Source organism: Mizuhopecten yessoensis, unplaced genomic scaffold (assembly GCF_002113885.1).
Source record: "Mizuhopecten yessoensis strain PY_sf001 unplaced genomic scaffold, ASM211388v2 scaffold9499, whole genome shotgun sequence".
NCBI lineage: Eukaryota > Metazoa > Mollusca > Bivalvia > Pectinida > Pectinidae > Mizuhopecten > Mizuhopecten yessoensis.
The window spans coordinates 89243-113868 of NW_018408078.1; the positions used below are offsets into that span (position 1 = coordinate 89243).

Below are 24626 nucleotides of genomic sequence, written 5' to 3' on the forward strand. Positions count from 1 at the left end.
AGCCTACTTGATTTCAGCCAAGAGTCGGGTTTTGTCCTGGTCATAGCCTACTTGATTTCAGCCAAGAGTAGGGTTTTGGTTCTGGTCCTAGCCTACTTTATTTCAGCCAAGAGTAGGGTTTTGGTTCTGGTCCTAGCCTACTTGATTTCAGCTAAGAGTAGGGTTTGGTTTTGGTCATAGCCTACTTGATTTCAGCCAAGAGTCGGGGTTTGTTCTGGGCCTAGGCTACTTGATTTCAGCTAAGAGTAGGGTTTGGGTTTGGGCATAGCCTACTTTATTTCAGCCAAGAGTCGGGTTTGGTTCTGGTCATAGCCTACTTCATTTCAGCCAAGAGTCGGGTTTTGTCCTGGTCCTAGCCTACTTTATTTCAGCCAAGAGTAGGGGTTTGGTTCTGGTCCTAGCCTACTTGATTTCAGCTAAGAGTAGGGTTTGGTTTTGGTCATAGCCAACTTTATTTCAGCCAAGAGTCGGGTTTTGTCCTGGTCCTAGCCTACTTGATTTCAGCCAAGAGTAGGGTTTTGGTTCTGGTCATAGCCCATTTGATTTCAGCCAACAGTTGGGTTTGGTTCTGGTCATAGCCTACTTGATTTCATCCAAGAATCGGGTTTTGTTCTGGTCATAGCCTACTTGATTTCAGCCAAGAGTAGGGTTTTGGTTCTTGTCATAGCCTACTTTATTTCAGCCAAGAGTCGGGTTTGGTTTTGGTCATAGCCTACTTGATTTCAGCCAAGAGTCGGGTTTGGTTCTGGTTATAGCCTACTTGATTTCAGCCAAGAGTAGGGTTTCGTTCTGGTCATAGCCTCCTTGATTTCAGCCAAGAGTAGGGTTTTGGTTTTGGTCATAGCCTACTTGATTTCAGGCAAGAGTAGGGTTTTGTTCTGGTCCTAGCCTACTTGATTTCAGCTAAGAGTAGGGTTTGGTTCTGGTCATAGCCCATTTGATTTTAGCCAACAGTCGGGGTTGGTAGAATGGGGTTTTGTTCTTGTCATAGCCTACTTGATTTCACCCAAGAGTAGGGTTTTGGTTCTGGTCATAGCCCATTTGATTTTAGCCAACAGTCGGGTTTGGTAGAATGGGGTTTTGTTCTGGTCATAGCCTACTTGATTTCAGCCAAGAGTAGGGTTTTGTTCTGGTCATAGCCTACTTGATTTCACCCAAGAGTAGGGTTTTGGTTCTGGTCATAGCCAACTTTATTTCAGCCAAGAGTCGGGTTTGGTTCTGGTTATAGCCTACTTTATTTCAGCCAAGAGTAGGGTTTTGTTCTGTTCATAGCCTACTTGATTTCAGCCAAGAGTCGGGTTTGGTTCTGGTCATAGCCTACTTGATTTCATCCAAGAATCGGGTTTTGTTCTGGTCATAGCCTACTTGAGTTCAGCCAAGAGTCGGGTTTTGTTCTGGTCCTAGCCTACTTGATTTCAGCCAAGAGTAGGGTTTTGTTCTGGTCATAGCCTACTTGATTTCAGCCAAGATTAGGGTTTTGTGCTGTTTATGTACATCATGCCGTACTCTCGCTACCATACGTTTATTACTCACAGGTCAGCTTTGATAGTAACAAGTGCCCGTTTGTTTTATCTTTGTTGTTAAAATACAGCATACCGGAACGTTCCAATAAAACCGTTATCAATGTGCATGATGTTGTTATTACTGGCCAATGACGCACATCTTTACATAATGCTGGTGTGTAATTCAGACTCAAAGAAAAACACTAGTAAGAGTTAGATTATCATACGACAACAAATAACGTTGCCCGACACACACAGCCTTGTTTGGCTCGGTACTCCCCGGGGATGAGTTATGGCTGCTGGCGCTAGGGATACGGAATGATGGATGTGTTCTACAGTTCAGATCAATTCATCTTAATTAATTACCCGACATTTAATAAGTTTTAAACTGGTGCGGTTTGTCTGGAATAGGATATATCTCCAGGGCTGAAAGGGCGTTTGACGTATCCGTAGCTAGAACAGCCTTATACCAGGGTAAACGTTTCAACAATTAGATAGCCATGGCCTTGGGCTACTGCCAGATCGAAGGGATCGCAATATCCGTTTTGACTCCCAGTATTTACAAAGCCTCATTGCATTCCTTCCTGCTTTCGTATTCTTGAGTTTTTGGGGCGAGTCATTTTCTATTGTAGGGGATATAGCGCAAATGCAGCGCATGGCAAGTGTATAATGAAAAATTGGCGACAACTATCCTACTCTTTCTTTACTTGTGTTTCTATTGTTGATCTTTATTCTTCTTAACGCCTTCTTTGCACCATCTCACTTTTGCCTGTGTTACAAACAGTCGCCCATGCAAGGAGTGCAATGGGTTCCGTTCTTAGACCGGGAAATACCAAAATATTTAGTCCTTGTTATTTCCTGCTAAACGTTCAGCATTTAGGGTCAGCACAACACCTGGTTTATCCGTTGTCGATATAATGTGACCAGGTGGAGTTATGTGCTGGGTGTCTTCGGCAGGGTCTGCACTATTGCAAAGAGGCAGATACACCAACACATCGCCTCCTGTACACTCATATAGTACACACAAAATATTATGCAATTGGACGAGATTCTACAAGCCATGCTGTATCAAAGGCACACATATGCAATAACTCGTTTTATGAAGATTTTTAAAAACAATTCAAACGGAGGTGCATGTGTACTAGTACTTGACTCTGTCTCCCTTTGAATCTCTGTATCAGCAATATTCTCGCTACTCTCGACTGATAAAATGTTCTGTAGATTCATCAACACCAGGACATACTGGACAAAGAGGCATATGGAACTAACAAACAAGCAAAAACATTATTTAATTTTATTCTTTGAAGAAGAAAGATTTTCATTTTGTTCGGTAATATTTTCATCTACAATATATATTCTTTTATATCTGTTACTAGGAGCGGGCAACCGTTCAAATATCAATATATTGCTTGTATTTGAAACAATATGTAGAATGAAAAACATATATTACTTACTTTTGTAGTTTTTAAAAATAGTAGCAAAATAATCGTAAAATATAATATTAGAATTGATTTTTTTGTAAATCTACCCAGCAATTCATATCAATAAAGACTACACTTCAGTTAGTTTATACAATAACTCATATTAATAAAGACTACACTTCAGTTAGTTTATACAATAATTCATATCAATAAAGACCCCGCTACAGTAAGTCTATTAGCAGCTAAGGTCATTTAAGGACGTGGACAGTCCGTCTACACATACAAAGACATGTTTTGGCGTTGTTGGACATTGTAACCGATGAAATGCTCACTGATAGACATTCTATAACACATGACCTACACATTTGTATAACACTGTATAAGACATAAACAGAACTGAGAACTGCATGTTGTTTTACATTATATAAGAGATGGACTTAACAAAGTGTGATAGTGTATATTGTTTGAATATATCGTTTGATATTGTATATCGTTTACTAGTGTATATCTTTTGAATATATCGTTTGATATTGTATAAGACAAAAGCAACACATCTGAAGTATTTTAAAATATCATTTCAATAAAAGTGCACCTTATTTCCGCATTTCTATGTTAGGTAATGCTTTACGACTTTGATGTTGGAATAAAAGAATGTCATTTGCATCATCTTTGTCTTTCAGTCTCCACAGCGACCGCCGCCATGTTGTGATCTCGACCAATCTACGTTAAAACCATGATTTCCGAAGACCATGACAAGCGATGAAAGCGCCAAAGCGTTTGAAGCTATCCTCACTCGTACACGTCCGTTCGGATTCTATCAGAAACGTCTCTTTTTGCTTACTACATTGTTACAGTCCCTATGCTGGATGATCCTGATGTACCTCAACTTCCTCAAGAAACATTCGTGGGAGGAACAACCATGTTTGAAGTCGGTGATAAAAGACATAGTTTCTGTTGGAAACTTTACCAATAGTACCGAGTCGCCTCTAGTACAGACGACAGCCATCTATACACGAGAATGCGAGGAGTCATTCAACGTCACATCACAAGTCAGATGGACGTTACCAAAGGTAGCACTGTCACATGTCATCAACACCTTACGTATTCATGAAACCGTTCTCATGCTCAAACATGGATTCTGTGCTCAAACCAGATTTCTTGTAACTCACTTAAATCGTGTAAAACAATAAAATTCAGATTTAAACATTGAAAACAATATTCGGCTTTGTGTCGATACGATTTTTTTCCAAATCATATAAAATCTAAGATTTTTTAAACTAATTTATTACTGAAACGAAAATTAGGCTTGAGCAGTAGAACGGTTTCATGAATATGGGCCCAGTTCTCTTGGATGACAATGACGAGGAGGCGTCACAGAGAAGAAAGGCGTATTTAAATCTACAATCTAATGTAAACAACCGTGTCTGGCGTTAATGTATTAAACTGTTCAAGGTGGTATTTACTGAAACCTTATATATCCCTGGATATCGTCTGTAAAATTGACTGTATAACGACATCAATATCACGAGTTATGTCCCTTTGTTACAGTGGCTGACGTGGGGACCAGACGCCATCCTCTATGAGTACGTTTGGTATGGACAGAATGGAGGTATTATTGCCGGCGCCTTCGTTGGAGGATTTTTTGGCGACCTTGTCGGTCGGAAGGTCATCTCATTCTTAATGTTCGCGTGCATGTCTATGGCACAGGGTATGGTGGCCCTGTCCGAGGACTGGCTCAACTTTCTCCTGTTCCGAAGTCTCGTAGGACTGTTCGCTGGTACGTAGTTCTGTTTCAAAATTGTTTTCTCAAAAACGGTTACAAGTAATTATGTATCTTCTTATTCCGCCGATACGTTATATGTTGCATTTTATTTACGACGAAATAAATTCAGCTTTATTTAAGAGACAGCGTGTATAATCCTGATTGTTCTTTTCCCTTTTGACTTTACATCTTTCACCTATAATCTCTACCAAGACTTGTATATGACAATGGTGCTGTTACAGGCGGTTTCGCGGTGACCAGTATGGTGCTGACCGTGGAACACGTAGGTCGGAACTGGCGTGATGTTTGTGTATGTTCCTGTCTGTGGACTCTCGGCATCATACTTCTATCATTCGAGGGCTGGCTCACACAGAACTGGCGCTACCTCGCCATCGCCACCTCCGCCACAAGCCTTCCATTCATTGGTACATATTTGTGAGTACTCTATAACTCTATCTGCTGTATTGAATAATTCCGACTAATTCGGATTAATGTTTCAGTGACATGTTTAAAATCGTTTGAAAAGTTTGCTCATGTTGTTTTCCATTTCTAGATAACAGAGCAGTCTAAAAAAAGAGACATACATATTCTGTCACATAATCATTATGAGACAAAGTCAAACAAAACTTCCGATGATTGATTGTATATGCCTTTCATTTTCCCGTTTGTGAATTGTGACTTGATGAACATGGTATCTTTGTATGGTGACCTGAAGTGTGACTAGACGGATGTTATGGTCGCCTTCATTACAGCTTTCGTACCCGTGTACATCTCTCTTTGACTCTTCTTTTGGGGATATTCCGAAGTCGATGAATCAACAGACTTTCACAAGTCACTAATGATTTTATAACTGGATTCGTCTCAGCAAAACACAAATAAATGTATATAGGATTGTATTTTTGGAGGGACATTCGTTGAGAGTAGAAGAACTTTGGATTGCTTGTGAAATTCTTTTAGATATTCTTTGAGCTATCGCTAAAAGTAAATCAACGAACCACGCGGAATAGCCAGTGTGTCTAAAACCGACCTCAATACTTATTTACAAAGCTAAAGAGTACCGATACTCGAAAACGTGTTTATTACTGGTCTTAATACTTAGTTACAAGGTTAAAGAATTTCCAATACCCGGAAACGTGTATAGTAACGGAGTAGTTGGAATACCGTTATCATTAGAACAAAAATTGTCTAAATCTATAGTTAAGTTTCATTGAAAAGTAGCAATTGGATTTTTAATAGGAGAACGGCATATAATGTCTCTATTGATGACCATTTATAGTTTTGGTTTAAAGAAGCTTAATTTGGGGAATACTGCGTGGGAACGGTTCTTTGTAGTTATCAGTTACGGTTGGTTTATCCACACAAACTATTAGCGTTATTAATCGCGACTTGTTCGTTATATGTAGGTTACTGTAATACATATACGACAAAGACACGGTGTTATTGTCCGTCTATATATATCTGTGTAGATGGACAAGTTTCGCCTTGTCGACCATAATGAGGCTGTTATCACTGACTGTACCGTCTATCAATGGTAATTCATACTGGTCATGATTTGTCCCGGGGGACCGGGCTCTGTTTCCCTAACTAGAGCATCAATTACAATCTGACCACTCTCCATTGTTTATTGCCCGTGTGTTGTCGGTCCAGGTTACTCAGTAGAGACGCGGTGCGCCGTTATGTGACTTATTGTTCTCCAGGGTTGCTCTCCAGGATGGAGCAATACGTCACAAATACATCTTTCTTTTAAGTACAATAATAAAATACTCAAACTAAATGATTTAGAATAGCCGGAAAGTTTCACAAATGATAATTGGTCGAAAGAATCCAATTCTGTTTTCTCTGAAGCATTTTAGGATGTTACAAATTACTGCAGCCGACAAGTAGGATGTCGGCTTTTGTGCAACTCGGGGTTCCGAATAGTATAGCCGTCACAGAGTTACTAGTAACTGGTATGATTGGCGGACGAGATTTACGGACATTTGCATTAAGACGAACTACTTCTGGACTGGGTTTTTTAATTCTCTGCCCTGATATCATTGAACATATGTTTTGATCATGTCGAAACGGGGGTCGGTTTGAAAGTATTTATATGTCTACGTAAACATTATCCTCAGTTTTATCACCTCTTCAACAAATTACAATTGTCTGTTTGTTCCACATTCACGGTATGTACGAAGTATGTTATACAGCATCAGTGAAGATGAAGCGATCCTTTAATTTCAGTTATATTCTATACATTAACTATTGCTATGAAGCGCTCGTGTGAGCTAGTATATCCGACATGTGAGCTAGTCTGTCTAACCTGGCTATGACGGACAACCCCGTTACTGTACAATATCCGTTTGGTACATATCCTTACAGTTAATTCCTGTGAGCTAGTATGTCCGCCATGTGAGGTAGTCTGTCTAACCTGGCTATGACGGACAACCCCGTTACTGTACAATATCCGTTTGGTACATATCCTTACAGTTAATTCCTGTGAGCTAGTATGTCCGACATGTGAGCTAGTCTGTCTAACCTGGCAATGATGGACAACCCCGTTACTGTACAATATCCGTTTGGTACATATCCTTACAATTAATTCCAGTGTCTTATACTTATCGTTTTAGTCGATCCAAGTGTCAGGTTCACTCCACTCCTTCTTTGAGTTATTCCCATTCAAATAAACCATCTTTTTCGTTTACATTAAATGATAATATTCCATAATTTTATCAACATATTCTCTCCTTTCTGAGACAAAAAATATGTTTCTTTTATTTTGAGATTTTTGGTAAAATATAATTTGTGATTTACAGTATATTTCCAGAAAGTTTCCGATGGTACGGATGTCGGGAAAGATTTGCAGAATCCGAAGCTGGTATCAGAGAAATAACGTCCGCAAATACTACATCTGTACCGGATGTGACGTCACTGTGTGATCGAGCTAGACTCGCCGTCCTTAATTCTATGCACAAGAGAACTCACACCTTCTCGGACTTATTCCGTACCAGGAAATCTTGTAGATACACTGTTGCTGCAATCGTGTGCTGGTACGTCTTCCGGAAATCTTCCTTGTTATCCAGAATGGAAAATACCGGCTTTTTACTAACGTTAACCAATGTTGTGTTAAAAACAAGAAACAAATTAGATTTAATCCTATTGTCATTATACGATATTGTCAAATCAGTTAAAATCGTGTTTCCAGCTCTGTAAGCTGTCATACATTGTAGAACTCTGTAAGCTGTCATACATTGTGGATCTCTGTAAGCTGTCATACATTGTAGAACTCTGTAAGCTGTCATACATTGTGGAACTCTGTAAGCTTTCATACATTGTGGAACTCTGTAAGCTGTCATACATTGTGGAACTCTGTAAGCTGTCATACATTGTAGAACTCTGTAAGTTGTCATACATTGTAGAACTCTGTAAGCTGTCATACATTGTGGATCTCTGTAAGCTGTCATACATTGTAGAACTCTGTAAGCTGTCATACATTGTAGAACTCTGTAAGCTGTCATACTGGTTATGATACTGTAAATAAGATTACCTTTCCATGTACACATGATAAAATATATATTTCCAAATGCTGAGTATCGTACTGAACACGGCTGTAAGCCCACACTTTTTGAGGGCGTCTTGTAGTGCCAGTATCGCACTGAACACAACCGTAAGCCCACACCTTCTGTTGCCATCTTGGAGCTTTACCATCCCCCTCCCTCCGATGGTACCATCTTTGTTATCAAAGATGCTAAGATTATTTCCTCGTAGTTTTGTCCCCTAACCATTTTAGTAGAATCTGGAACTTTAAATTTAAATAATTTGTCCAGCCCACCTGCAATGAAAAAAAAAATCTGGGCAGCATGAGACAAGGTCTCCAGCTTCTCTCCCAGTATTAATTGTACGTTGCCAACAATTGGCTCAGCTGTTAACTATTCAACTATAAATTTCCGGCCAGTATTCCCTGGAAATTCTGAGTCGAATGGCTTTCATCAAAAATTATGAAATAAAAAATATTAATCTACAAACCAACCGCTGTCACCAAATCTTAGCTTACTAATGATGTCTGCTTACTCACGTGGCGGAGAAGTACTCGTACGTCCTCTTGCTTCAATCAATTACCACGATCCCTTTATATCCCTTCCTTTCTTGCATGTTCTTTTTATACTTTCGGTGTTCGTTTGTAATTCCTTAATTGTTAACAGAATCACTTCCTGGTTAAAAAATAATGTTTTAAAAAATACCAAAGATAATCAAAGTTTGAACCTTGAATATTTTACTATAAACAAATATAAACTATGCGTTAATATTACTGGCTATGGATGTTACAGGTCAGTGAGCTGCGCCGTTTACCGGTGTTTACTGGAGCGGATGGATAGCCTCACGGGAAATGATTACATCGACATCTGTATCACATACACCATCGATCTCCCCATTGTCTTCTCCGCCATTATCATCAACAAATGGTATGTACCAAAAAACAAATATTGCAACAGAAGGAAAAAGAAAAGTTATATACTATACAGCGTCCACAAACATGCAAGATACTTAGTAGAACATCGAGTGGTCAGAAAGGACAACCACAGGAACTAGGTCGAATCTCGTACAGATACGAAAACACCCAGCAAGAACTCAGAAGAATCTCAAGTGCATACGAAAGCAAGAACAGGAACTAAATAGACGCCAAATATAAGAACAGGAACTAAATAGACGCCAAATATAAGAACGGATGCCCACAGAGTGTAATGCGTTTCTATATGTCATGATGGAGAGTATTAAGGTCGACACTGATCTAAAACATGTCATCTGTCATAGTTAACAAATAACCATGGTAGAACAGGAATGTTGCAATTTAAAATCAGATCGCCGTCATTGATAACAAATAATAACAATAGTAGAAACCAGGTCACAGTGAGAAACGTAAAATTTGCACACAGCTAAAACTACCGAGCACGTCAGCGTCATATACCGACATACCCCCACAGACAGACAATAATGGTCAACTCTATATCAGGCTTTTAAACTTATTTTCACGATCGTGAACTTCCCTTTCCTCTATAGTAATAAGTCAACCTATTCTACTTCCCATGGTAAATTCGCTACTCCAGTACCTGTTCTGAGTTTTAAGGTTTTGTGGATAGATGTGATAATCGGTCCACCATCGAGGCTTCAATATTCGTTCGTTGAAGACATTGTACAGGTACCATCCTATCCCGATTTCCAGCTATACAAGACTTCTTCCATGATTCAGGACTGTGTCTTAGATCATTAACAAACAAAACAACTTTCTGTAAATAACAGGAGACGCATTGACAGGTGTCACAAGGTTATTTTCGGAACAAGACTTCCTTTTGTTATGGTGTTTCCTGTTGATTTGGAGTTTTGTAAATTATCTGTTGTTTAGGTGTCTCCTTTCCTTTTGTTATGGTGGTCCTGTTGTTTTGGTGTCTCCTTTCCTTTTGTTATGGTGTTCCTGTTGTTTTGGTGTCTCCTTTCCTTTTTGTTATGGTGTTTCTTACGTTCATCTTATTTTTGTGTTTCCTTTGTTCCTTAGTTCTGGGCCCGTATTCATGAAACCGACCTCGTGCTAAAGCATGCAATTTGTGCTCAAACCTAATTTCTTGTTCGATTGATAAATTGATAATAAAATCTTATTTTAACCATGATTTGGAGAAGCATTGAAAAGACTTAAAGCCGAAATATATTTTTAATATTCACATTTGACTTTTTTTATCGCTTTGACATGATTTTACCTTCCTGTTGTTTAAGTTACTCCTAAGTTCCAGGTGTTTTGATGTATCATCGTTTCCTATAATTTTGGGGTCTTCCGAGTTCCTGGTGTTTTTAGCATCTAATGCGTTCCTGTTCTTTTGAAGTCTCCTCGGCTCCTATCTATTTTCGTTACTCCTGATTTCCTGTTGTGTTGGGTAGTTTCTAGCTTCTGTTGTTTAAGATGCTCCTAAGCTTTTGTTGTTTTGATGTATTACCGTTTCCTGTAATGTTTGCGTCTCGTATGTTCCTAGTATCTACTCGGTTCCTGTTATTTCCTTGATTCCTAGTATCTCCTCGGTTCCTGTTATTTCCCTGATTCCTAGTATCTCCTCGGTTCCTGTTATCTCCTCGGTTCCTAGTACCTCCTCGGTTCCTGGTTACTCCTCGGTTCCTGTTATCTCCTCGGTGCCTGTTATCTCCTCGGTTCCTAGTATCTCCTCGGTGCCTGTTATCTCCTCGGTTCCTGGTTTCTCCTCGGTTCCTGTTATCTCCTCGGTTCCTAGTACCTCCTCGGTTCCTGGTTACTCCTCGGTTCCTGTTATCTCCTCGGTGTCTGTTATCTCCTCGGTTCCTGGTATCTCCTCGGTTCCTGCTTTCTCCTCGGTTCCTGGTATCTCCTTGGTTCCTAGTTACTCCTCAGTTCCTGGTATCTCCTCGGTTCCTGGTTTCCCCTCGGTTCCTAGTATCTCCTCGGTTCCTGGTATCTCCTCGGTTCCTGTTCTCTCCTCGGTTCCTAGTTATTCCTCGGTTCCTGGTTTTTCCTCGGTTCCTGGTTTGTCCTCGGTTCGTGGTATCTCCTCGGTTCCCGTTATCTCCTCGGTTCCAAGGTACTCCTCGGTTCCTGGGTTCTCCTCGGTTCCTGGTATCTCCACGGTTCCTGTTATCTCCTCGGTGTCTGTTATCTCCTCGGTTCCAAGGTACTCCTCGGTTCCTGGGTTCTCCTCGGTTCCTGGTGGGGGCTCGGTTCCTGGTGTCTCCTCGGTTCCTGTTATGTCCTCGTTGCCTGTTATCTCCTCGGTGCCTGGTATCTCCTCGATTCCTGGTATCTCCTCGGTGCCTGATATCTCCTCGGTTCCTAGTTATTCCTCGGTTCCTGGTATCTCCTCTGTTCCTGTTATCTCCTCGATTCCTAGTATCTCGTCGGTTCCTGGTATCTCCACGGTTCCTGTTATCTCCTCGTTGCCCGTTATTTCCTTGATTCCTAGTATCTCCTCGGCTCCTGTTATCTCCTCGGTTTCTGGTATCTCCTCGGTTCCCGTTATCTCCTCGGTTCCAAGGTACTCCTCGGTTCCTGGGTTCTCCTCGGTTCCTGGGATCTCCTCGGTTCCTGGTTTCCCCTCGGTTCCTGTTATCGCCTCGGTGCCTGTTATCGCCTCGGTGCCTGTTATCTCCTCGTTGCCTGTTATCTCCTCGGTGCCTGATATCTCCTCGGTTCCTAGTTATTCCTCGGTTCCTGGTATCCCCTGGGTTCCTGGTATCTCCTCGGTGCTTGTTATCTCCTCGGTTCCTAGTATCCCCTCGGTTCCTGGGATCTCCTCGGTTCCTGGTCTCCCCTCGGTTCCTGTTATCTCGTCGGTGCCTGTTATCTCCTCGGTTTCTGGTATCTCCTCGGTTCATGGTATCTCCTCGGTGCCTGGTATCTCCTCGATTCCTGGGATCTCCTCGGTGCCTGTTTTCTCCTCGGTTCCTGGTATCTCCTCGGTTCCAAGTTACTCCTCGGTTCCTGGTTTCTTCTCGGTTCCCTGTTTCTCCTCGGTTCCTGGTTTCTCCTCGGTTCCTGGTATCTCCTCGGTTCCTGGTTTTTCCTCGGTTCCTGGTGTCTCCTCTGTTCCTGGTATTTTGGTGTCTCTTGTTAAGCACCACACGTAACTCGAGAAGGATTCAAAACACTGCAACGATTAGTGTATTCCAGAAAATTGACTTGTAAATAGTAATGTCAGCTGTTACTCTTTGCAGACCGAATAAACACTTAACACTGCCGATTTTGGACGTTAACGAGTAAGTGAAATATAATATCTTTAAAAGCAAGTTACCTGAGTGTCTCCTTTACAGAATTGCTTTTGATTTTAGCGAAGTCATTAACATCGAATTACGACGGTTATGATGTTAACTATTCTATATGAAATTATAGTAGTAGTGATGGAGTCTGTGTGATATAATGAAATACCCAAACATCAATAGCTAGCATTACGTAACATACCACACACACTGGGGCTCAAGTACAGTCCTCTGTGGGGAGAATAAAACACGTAATTCCCCAATATCAGGATTCTCAAATTAGGGGTATTAAAGGCTTCGTGTGAAATTATAATATAAATCGAAATCCTAAATGTTTGTAATTACATTAAACCCATTTACTTCGGCCCTCTGTAAAAAGAAAACAGATAAATGTGAAAATAACAATTCATTAATAACCACAATAAAGATAAAATGTATCCTAAATTCAGCAAATCTAGGTTTTATTTCCACATTAGCTTGTTATAACACCGAAATATTCTCACATGAGACTGCCTTTCTATTTACCTAAATTTACAGATTTAATAACGGTATCCTCAATGATCGGCCTGGGACCTTCAGTAGACCGAGCTGGTAGGGATGTTACAGCAGGCTGATCGGTCTACCCTGTGGGGAGCTATTTAAAGGGCTTTCCCAACCAATACTATGCGCGCGTACCCGGTTTCTCATTATCTGTATATTTATTTATTTAGTTCTTGGAACGGGAATTGATTGGGTTAATGTCTCTTGTCTTGAGAAATAACATACCGACAGACTATCATCCTGCAAATAGGAAGAGTGCACTGGCCTGATTTATTTTGTACTAGTTCACAAAGGCTAATGAGGAAGGGTGACTGTATTATATATATAATACAGTGTATCAGGTATAAGATATACATATATGTGGAGGTTTTATGTTAAGAAATAGCTTGAGTTAGAAAGACCATTACACTTTGTACATAATATAACTCGGAGTCAATAGGAACAACATTACCGAATTAGTTTCCACATTTTCTTAATTGTTTCGGCGTAATTCAACCGGTGCACATAACAGGAATTCAAGATTTGGTAACATGTACGAAACTAAGGGAACATAAACTAACCGATGTTCACAAAATGTACTTCCGTCTTTACGATAATCAATAATTTGATAATTAAAGTGACGTTAGTGTCTGTATCGCTTATTGAGTTTAAATATAATTGATATTATTACAGGTAATGTTTCAAGTTTGGAAGACAGACGAACAACTTGTTAAAATTACATAATTTTGCCGGAGTTTTATGTTTTGGCTTGGAACCAGAAGCATTTTTAGCGGAAATATGTCTGACGTGCGTCGTTGACTACACTGTAGGATCGCAAAACGGCTTTAAAACACTTCAAGATTCATTCAAGAACATTATATGTTTTTTATAATCAAATCGACAGCTCCCTTAGAGAATGCTTTGATGTATCTGCATCAAATATTTGGATTGAAAGTTAAATGAAGCGGCCGAGCACGCAACAGACTCTCCTGGGACGACAAACAAATCAATAACGAAAAAAATCGTGATTTATTTGATTTAGAAACCATGTCTTATTTAAAGGCTAAAATGAATTCCCAACTAGTGGAACACCTTTCGACCAGACACTCTGCTTTCAGGGAAAAACCTACAGGTGCTCATTTCTCCGGTTATAACCTGCATTAGTATATAAAGGGTATCCGAATATAAAAACACATGTAAAGCATTGGTCATGTGATCAGGTAATAGCACTACAATAATTTCGATGTTTAGTGTCCACGGCAATGTCATTCGTTAGTGTATACTCTGAATGCACGGTAGTCTAGTGGTAGGACGCCGGGCTCGTGACCGAAGAGTTGCGGGTTCGAGTCAGGGCACGGCACTGTGTTGTATCTTTGAGCAAGACACTTTACTCCGTTTGTTCCAGTCTACTCAGCTGTAAATAAGTACGTGTTTGGGCAGTGCTAGAATTGTAAAATGCTAGCTGTGAGCGCCAAAATGGCAGCACCGGCTGTTGAGAAAGATATTTGCTGGTTGCAAAGGCCATATAACCACGGATCATAATTTGTGAACCGCTTTGAGACAACCTACGAACAAGGTTGTTTTATTTTATTTTTCCGTGTCTTGTTGATAGGACCATTTGCCTTTCAATATCGGCCATCGGTGTTGCTGTCTTTGTTTTTCTCGTGTATTTACGATAGGAGCTTGTTAACAAGGCGGTATCGGCTATCACTAATGTTTGTTGTCGTTGCTATTCCCCCTTTTTTAGTTATTTACTTTGTTATTATCTTTGTCCATATATTGCCGCTCGTCATGTTTTGTTTTCAAGCTTGTATGATTTTGGCGATGCTATTATATATGCCCTATGGGAGCGGTATTCGTTGTGTTTGTCTGTAGGCTGTATCGGCGATATGAGCATCTTTAATCTTCTGTATTAGAATATATATTTTTTAATCATGTGTATTGAAAAATGAGCTTTTTCGCATTACAGTATCGGCCGTCGCTGGTGCCTGTTCCTGTACGGGACGTCATCAGGGTTCGCCCTTATGTGTATCATTGTCCTGCACATAACCAACAACCTGGACAAGGACGAGCAGATGGTCACCAGCATATCCGTGTTCGGCAAACTAGGGGTGACTGCTTCAATAGCACTCACCGGTCTCGTCACCATCGAAACCTACCCAACCGCAATCAGGCAAGTCCTTATCGACTCCATTTCATTTATTTATCCAAGGAACGAGTTATCGTCTGGTAATAAATATTGTATCGCAATAAAAATACATTTGACTCACTACCATACATGTCTTATCACAATAGAAACACATCACAAAGTAACACAATAGAAATGTATACTCATTTGCTGTCAGGTAGGTCTGAATGCATCCCCATAAAATATCTCCCCGTCGCCGTTCAGTATAGGTGTCTAATACTTCACTTGTCGAGAAAGAAACATACCATTATCACGATCAGATAATTTTCGAAGACCTCACTTCTCTTGTAATGGTTATATATCCTTACGCCACCAAGTAAAGGATCTTCGCCGCCATTTCCCGAGGCCACTACTGACCGATTTCACTTCTCTTATCGCCTTAGGGATATGGCCAACCGTCATCAGGTAAGTCATCAAATACCCTACTCCTCTCACTTCTCTTATCGTCCCACTGCAGTCAGGTAAGTCATCAAATACCCTACTCCTCTCACTTCTCTTATCGTCCCACTGCAGTCAGGTAAGTCATCAAATACCCTACTCCTCTCACTTCTCTTATCGTCCCACTGCAGTCAGGTAAGTCATCAAATACCCTACTCCTCTCACTTCTCTTATCGTCCCAATGCAGTCAGGTAAGTCATCAAATACCCTACTCCTCTCACTTCTCTTATCGTCCCACTGTAGTCAGGTAAGTCATCAAATACCCTACTCCTCTCACTTCTCTTATCGTCCCACTGCAGTCAGGTAAGTCACCAAATACCCTACTCCTCTAACTTCTCTTATCGTCCTACTGCAGTCAGGTAAGTCATCAATATCTCACTTCTCTTATCGTCCTACTGCAGTCAGGTAAGTCATCAAATACCCTTCTCCTTTCACTTCTCTTATCGTCCCACTGTAGTCAGGTAAGTCATCAAATACCTTTCTCCTTTCACTTCTCTTATCGTCCTACTGCAGTCAGTAACTTCAATACATTTATTTTGCCGATAAAGTGTGATAAGTGTGATGTGTGCCTACAGGTGTATGGGGACGTCTGTTGGGATCATGTCGGGCGTGGTTGGCTGTGCTGTTGGTAGACAGATCCTCTCAGTCGCCTCTAAAGTAAGTCAAATAGTAGACCAGTGATAACCTAGCTGGGGAAATTAGGATAGCCTTAAACAAAATCAGATCACATTTTAATTTCGGCTTTGACTTCACGTTTAGATCAAATAATTTGTTTCGCTGCTGTTTATCCAAAAATGATTCCAACCTTTTGCTATCTCACCGTGGATTGTGTATGCTACTTCTGGTACAGTTTTATTAGTTTATCTAACCCTCGGTCCTGTTTCAGAACTTTCACTATACTTTGCCTTACATTGGGTATGGAGTACTGATGACGATAGTAGGATTCTCCGGACTTCTCTTCTCGGAGACGCTGGATCGACCTCTACCGGACTTACTCCCCAGTCGACACCGCCTTATCGGCATAAAGGAAGTGAGTGTGTCCACACAGGCATGGGGAGGCGCAAGATGAGAGAGTAAAGGTGATCGACAAGATCGATTGGGAAAATTTACAGGTAAGTAAAACAAAACGTAAAGAGAACACTGAAGGGTGAACTAAACCAAACTCGAACTCAAAAACCGATGGCAGAATATAAATAAGCACAGGAAAGATTTAGGAGACCCTTGGAAAAAACACAATGAGTAGAAGACCATGTGCTCCGGAAGAGTGACCGTATTCTGTCTCCCGAACGACACAAACCATGCAAATCTAGGTCAAATCCAAGAAATATATCGCGTCCTCAAATTGAGGACCAGGGTAACGACAACGGAATAACAGGACACACTAAGGAGCACACTAAAGGACACCCACCTTTATATTACACGGGGAAATCGATTATTTCCTAATGAGATCGTGATGGCGACAATAAAGCTTGTCCATAGTAGTCATGGACCTGTATCTCTCCTTGTGTTATACATTTGTTCGTAGGCAATCGACATTTATCACGGAAATTGTCTTTGTTCCTGGGTTATGAAAACACCACGTTGTAACTATATACATGCATACACGTTCTAGTCCTAAAGAGACAAACACAATCATGATAACAGATTTTGTTCTTTGGTCAGCCTCGCCCTTGGTGACTTAGTTACTGTGCAATAACATGGAAACAGTCGATATACCTACCCTGCAATCATATATAAAACTGCTACGCCATGAACATACGAATCATTCATGCTACAAGGACGAGTCTTTGAATCTTCCCCCGATCTTGTGAAATAGTAACCAAGTCATTATATGGAAATGTTTGCGATCCACACTCTATATATACAACTGCTAGTGCGGAAGAGAGTAAACACGTATGTTATCAGGATTTATCTGGGATATGGCCCCAGCTCTGGGGACTATATAGACAAATGAACATGCATACGGATATCTAGTCAATTTTACTTCTCCAAGCAAACTTGGTTCGTGGGACTTCTGAATCAATTGCTTTATAAAGGTAAAGTTTAAAACATTTGAGCGCTCAGGTGCAATGTCCGAAAGGGGAAATTTGGTGCTAAATCTTCGAAGGCAAGCACATCTTGACCAGTCGGTTATGTTTCAAACAAATTTCCTATGAAGCATCCTTGGGATTAGGAAATCATATTTTATATAAAAGAAATGATATTGTCCTCTTCGTATTTAGAGGCAGATCCTGAAATGAGGACATTTTTTGCCATCATTATTGAAGAAATATTTTGCCATGATTGGTTAACTATATCCAGATGATCGACAAAGGCCCTTTGGGTATCTTGTCCACAACAAAATCTATAAAATGGTTTAATAGCTGCTGTGGTTCCGTGTCCAATGGAACTGTCATACTGTATACTAGGTAAGGGGTGTGTCGTCAGTGGGTAACGGTCACTGTTATCACGATAAAATCGTTCAACTTTCAGAAAGGGCCGTTTATTCCTGTAGAGAATTTTGCATCTGTCTGTCATATGTCAAAGAGAGAGTCTCCACATTCTTTGTAAATACCATACCAAGGTATGATGACCTTTTTAATTGCCTCGAGAATTTGGGAAAATAGTGAACGGTTGCTTTTCACCAAAATACATCTTGATGTCAGTGATAGATAGCACGTGTGCTACGTTAATGTTGGAGAGGTAAATGTTGGGGAGGTAAATACTGGGGAGGTAAAGCGATCTTGCAGTAGTTATTTTTCATGTCCTTTTCAAATGAAAACGGTTTTGTAAACACATAAAGTAACTCATCTGATCATTTACGCTGTGTTTTCAGATGTCCATGGACAGTTGGGTCTCCGTACGGGAGCAGGCTAGCCAGACCTAGGAGTTTTTACGTGGACCAGAATGCTCACTGGAGCAGACGTGAGGTTATATTTTGGCGGCAGCTGGAAAATTTTGAAGTTCTCGTTCTCGCGTTGAAGCGGTTGATATCTTCAAGTTTCAAGCGTCCGTGATGTGTAAATAATTGAACGTGAGCTGCGTCTCGACGCACGTGCAAACATCACAATGTGACGTTGTCGTGGTTCGAGTTACCTTTAGTGTAGATGGCGTGTGTGTCGGGTTGGACGTCATCGGGATTAGATTATATCTACACGAGTACCTTGTATAAATCCTGTATATCATCACCACAAAATAATAGCAATAAATTCGTTTTCTCAACTACATGTTCAGTTTTTGTGTAAACATATACATGTTCGGTCCTCGCATATACTTGCTATGTTACAATTTTTTACACTCGCTAGATACTAAATATGTATTTTGAGTAATCTCGCTTTATAGAGTGAAACCAAAACCCTGTTGTGTTGACCTCAGTTACGTATTGATAACATGCTAGTTAACATACATATTGGGAGCATTGATAGATTTTATCGTTACTAAAGGAAAGTGACCACTCTGGATGATACAAGTGATACAGTCGTGACGTCCAGGGGTTGTATAATTTACTCTATGCACCTTAACAATGACAATAAATACAAATACAATGGCGTCCCAATCTCTACAACCTGGTGATCCAATCTCTACAACCTGGCGTCCCAATCTCTACAACCTGGCGATCCAATCTCTACAACCTGGAGATCCAATCTCTACAACCTGGCGATCCAATCTCTACAACCTGGCGTCCCAATCTTTACAACCTGGCGTCCCAATCTCTACAACCGGGCGTCCCAATCTCTACAACATGGCGATCCAATCTCTACAACCTGGCGATCCAAGCTCTACAACCTGGCGATCCAATCTCTACAACCTGGAGATCCAATCTCTACAACCTGGCGATCCAAGCTCTACAACCTGGCGATCCAATCTCTACGACCTGGCGTCCCAATCTCTACAACCTGGCGTCCAAATCTCTACAACCTGGCGATCCAATCTCTCCAAACTGGCGATCCAATCTCTACAACCTGGCGTCCCAATCCCTACAACCTGGCGATCCAATCTCTACACCCTGACGATCCAATCTCTACAACCTGGCGTCCGAATCTCTACAACCTGGCGTCCCAATCTCTGCAACCTGGCGTCCCAATCGCTATAGCCTGGCGTCCCAATCTCTACAACATGGCGATCCAATATCTACAACCTGGCGATCCAATCTCTACAACCTGACGATCCAATCTCTACAACCTGACGATCCAATCTCTACAACCTGGCGTCCGAATCTCTACAACCTGGCGTCCCAATCTCTACACCCTGGCGTCCCAATCTCTACAACATGGCGATCCAATCTCTACAACCTGGCGTCCGAATCTCTACAACCTGGCGTCCCAATCTCTATAGCCTGGCGTCCCAATCTCTACAACCTGGCGTCCCAATCTCTGCAACCTGGCGTCCCAATCGCTATAGCCTGGCGTCCCAATCTCTACAACATGGCGTCCCAATCTCTACAACCTGGCGATCCAATCTCTCCAAACTGGCGATCCAATCTCTACAACCTGGCGATCCAATCTCTACAACCTGACGATCCAATCTCTACAACCTGGCGTCCCAATCTCTGCAACCTGGCGTCCCAATCTCTATAGCCTGGCGTCCCAATCTCTACAACCTGGCGTCCCAATCTCTACAACCTGGCGATCCAATCTCTACAACCTGGCGTCCCAATCTCTGCACCGTTTGAGTTTTAAGGTTAAGGTTACGGTGTTGAAATGATAACAGTATTTTAACCTGACTCTCTCAACCATCGTGAAAAAACTTTGACACGACAAAGTATGGACCTGAAGCAGAAGAGCTAGTCGAATCAAAGAGCCAGAAGAAAGCTGATACAACGTCACTCTGTCTGCTGATTATGGATTTATCCGTACCTCTAAGTAGTTCCACATGATTCACGGCATTCCATAATGTGATAAATACAAATATCAACTCAAATTGAAAGTTGCTCGCTTGAGCTTTTTTTCCCCAGTGACAGTCACATTACTAAAACTGTTGTACCACATTCAATATTCAGTTATCGCATTGTGGAATATTAAATATACAAAAACACAGAAACAGTCCAAGCCTATAATATGTTTCTTATATACGTACATATATATATAATAAATACCAACATACATCATTTTCATTTTTTTAAAGTTTTTAGCTATATAAAAATAATATCAACATGTTATATATATTACTCAAAGATTGTTAATAAAAAGTAGACATCATAGAATCGTGGACACGTGCTCTTTAACGACAGCTGACATAATAGACAAAGTCCGCGATATGTCGGACCATCATGTGACATCTATTGAGTGTACATTCTCCGGACGATATGTGTGACAGCTATTGAGTGTACATTCTCCGGACGATATGTCGGACCATCATGTGACATCTATCGAGTGTACATTCTCCGGACGATATGTGTGTAATCTATTGAGTGTACATTCTCCGGACGATATGTCGGACCATCATGTGACATCTATTGAGTATACATTCTCCGGACGATATGTGTGACATCTATTGAGTGTACATTCTCCGGACGATATGTCGGAACATCATGAGACATCTATTGAGTGTACATTCTCCGGACGATATGTGTGACATCTATACATCTAAATATTTAAATATAGCGGAGGAATGTAGTCCTTCAAAATAAGTTACAATCAGACCAAATGACAAACATTGGTTCAGCTTTGACATGAGATGTGAGATAACGTAAAGAGACAGATTTCTCCAAAAATATAAATCCAATCGATCTCCTAATAATTTTAAGAAACAACAATCTTAAAAAAAGGATAGAGAGAAAGGCCGAAATCTGCCCATTATGTGAGAGAATAGACTGAGCGAGGCTTTTCTCCTACTAAAACACAATAACCCTTTGTGCAAAATAATGGACCGCTATTGAACAAAATCCAAATAAGAATATTAATGCACACATATGTTTATGTCTAAAGCATTTGTGCTTGTACTTGTAGACGACACATGTGTTTGAGAGGAAAGGTTATCACGCAGTGCCTGTGGATCTAGACATCACTGTTATTGTGACCTAAACTTAAATTACATACGTCCCTGTACCTGACGCTGTACATGTGGGTACCTATATGTTTTAGATATATGTTACTGTGACCTAAACTTAAATTACATACGTCCCTCTACCTGACGCTGTACATGTGGGTACCTATATTATTTAAATATATGTTATTGTGACCTAAACTTAGATTACGTACGTCCCTCTACCTGACGCTGTACATGTGGATACCTATATTATTTAGATATATGTTACTGTGACCTAAACTTAAATTACATACGCCCCTGTACCTGACGCTGTACATATGGATACCTATATTCTTCAGATATCTGTTATTGTGGCCTAAACTTAGATTACATACGTCCCTCTCCCTGACGCTGTACATGTGGATACCTATAATATTTAGATATATGTTACTGTGACCTTAACTTAGATTACATCCCTGTACCTGATGCTGTACATGTGGGTGCCTATATTATTTAGATATATACGCTGTACATGTGGGTACCTTTATTATTTAGATATATGTTTTTGTGACCTAAACTTAGATTACGTACGTCCCTGTACCTGACGCTGTACATATGGATACCTATATTATTAAGATATATGTTATTGTGACCTAAACTTAGAATACATACGTCCCTGTACCTGACGCTGTACATGTGAGTACCTATATTATTTAGATGTATGTTACTGTGACCTAAACATAGATTACATACGTCCTTGTACCCGACGCTGTACATGTGGGTACCTTTATTATTTAGATATATGTTACTGTGACCTAAACTTAGATTACGTACGTCCCTGTACCTGACGCTGTACATGTGGGTACCTATATTATTTAGATATATGTTTTTGTGACCTAAACTTAGATTACATCCCTGTACCTGATGCTGTACATGTGGGTGCCTATATTATTTAGATATATGTTACTGTGACCTAAACTTAGATTACATGCCTCCCTGTACCTGACGCTGTACATATGGATACCTTTATTATTTAGATATATGTTACTGTGACCTAAACTTAGATTACATGCCTCCCTGTACCTGACGCTGTACATAGGGGTACCTATATTATTTAGATATAGGTTTTTGTGACCTAAACTTAGATTACATACGTCCCTCTACCTGACGCTGTACATATGGATACCTATATTATTTAGATATAAGTTATTGTGACCTAAACTTAGATTACATACGTCCCTGTGCCTGACGCTGTACATGTGGGTACCTATATTATTTAGATATATGTTATTGTGACCTAACCTTAGATTACATACGTCCCTCTACCTGACGCTGTACATATGGATACCTTTATTATTTAGAAATATGTTATTGTGACCTAAACTTAGATTACATACGTCCCTGTACCTTACGCTGTACATATGGGTACCTATATTATTTAGATATATGCTATTGTGACCTAAATTTAGATTACATACGTCCCTGTACCTGACGCTGTACATGTGGGTACCTATATTATTTAGATATATGCTATTGTGACCTAAATTTAGATTACATACGTCCCTGTACCCGACGCTGTACATGTGGGGACCTATATTATTTAGATATATGTTATTGTGACCTAAACTTAGATTACATGCGTCCCCGTACCCGACGCTGTACATGTGGGTACCTATATTATTTAGATATATGTTATTGTGACCTAAACTTAGATTACATACGTCCCTGTACCTGACGCTGTACATGTGGGTACCTATATTATTGAGATATATGTTACTGTGACCTAAACTTAGATTACATGCGTCCCTGTACCCGACGCTGAACATGTGGGTACCTATATTATTGAGATATATGTTACTGTGACCTAAACTTAGATTACGTCCTTGTACCCGACGCTGTACATGTGGGTACCTATATTATTGAGATATATGTTATTGTGACCTAAACTTAGATTGCATGCGTCCCTCTACCTGACGCTGTACATGTGGGTACCTATATTATTTAGATATATGTAAATGATGTACCACTTGTAACTGTTACCATTCACGCATGTACATTTGTATGTTGGTTGTGATGCACAAAGGCGTGTATGCCTATTGCTTAATAAGGATAACCATGTCAACACGAGATACCCTCAGCTAGCACTAGTTAGTGTGAGTCTACTGGACTTTTCAATCAGTCTAGGTGACAACATGTCCTCGTCAGGAGATGACCTCTTTGGATCACAGTCTGTCTATATCACTGTTTAAAGCAATGTTACTGACGACGTACTTATAGAAGAGCTAGAGGAGGATATTCAAAACCAAAACCCCCCAAATGTTCGGACTATTTCCAGCTATGTTAAAATTACAAAGGAGATCCTCATAATTTTCAGAAGTGCTACGAGATTTATGCTGCCATCTTTTTTTTTTAAAAAAAATCAATCTTTGAAACATCTGGAATTATTACTTTGAACCACTCTGCTAATTATTTTAGATTAGTAATAAACCTAATAACAGCATGGGGGCTCTAAAAATGAAAAGCGGTTTTTTTCATCATATTTTTTGCATTATTACACTTGGGAAAGAACATTTTCTTTCATATGATGCTGAAATAATCAACGATGGATTAAAGTACAGAAAGTTGCAGCCTAAAATGACGAGGGCATGCGGAAACCGTGATCACCGTGAAAAATGTCCGGTGGAGTTGATCGGAGTAAATCAGTCTGAGGTTATATCATAAATTTAAAATTCGTGCAATTTTATACTTATTGGGTGGATTATATACATGAATGTGAGTATATTCACGAACACGGCAATTTCACATTGTTTATAATAGCATGTATCTTATTACAATGTAATACTAAATAACTACACAACTTTGTACATATATAGTGGAACTCGTTGCCCATAAATAGACATTCACTACCTTGACAAGCTTCTGGTATTTAATAACAGTACTAAACCTTCAATAGATTGGGGTAGGGATGGTGTTGTTAGTTACCAGACTCTATTACGATGCCCAACTCATAACGGAGAAAACAGATCACCGCTCTAATACTGTCGGTACATACAAACAGATGAACAGCTTAGTGACGACAGCGATATTTAACATGGAAAACGTCA

At 40.3% G+C, this 24626-nt stretch overlaps 1 protein-coding gene across 1 annotated transcript in view; it reads left to right on the top strand.

The window, feature by feature from the left end:
- Positions 1-18771, top strand: part of LOC110458191 (solute carrier family 22 member 4-like) — a 52442-nt gene extending 33671 nt beyond the window's left edge. Inside the window, exons 2-10 of the mRNA XM_021509792.1 lie at positions 3604-3993; positions 4472-4700; positions 4928-5120; positions 7481-7714; positions 8993-9127; positions 14920-15123; positions 16152-16233; positions 16463-16688; positions 18392-18771. Of these exons, the coding sequence (XP_021365467.1) occupies positions 3673-3993; positions 4472-4700; positions 4928-5120; positions 7481-7714; positions 8993-9127; positions 14920-15123; positions 16152-16233; positions 16463-16645 (1581 nt within the window). The 5' untranslated portion in view covers positions 3604-3672 and the 3' untranslated portion in view covers positions 16646-16688; positions 18392-18771. The remainder of the gene's footprint in view (positions 1-3603; positions 3994-4471; positions 4701-4927; positions 5121-7480; positions 7715-8992; positions 9128-14919; positions 15124-16151; positions 16234-16462; positions 16689-18391) is intronic.
- Positions 18772-24626: the final 5855 nt, after the last annotated feature.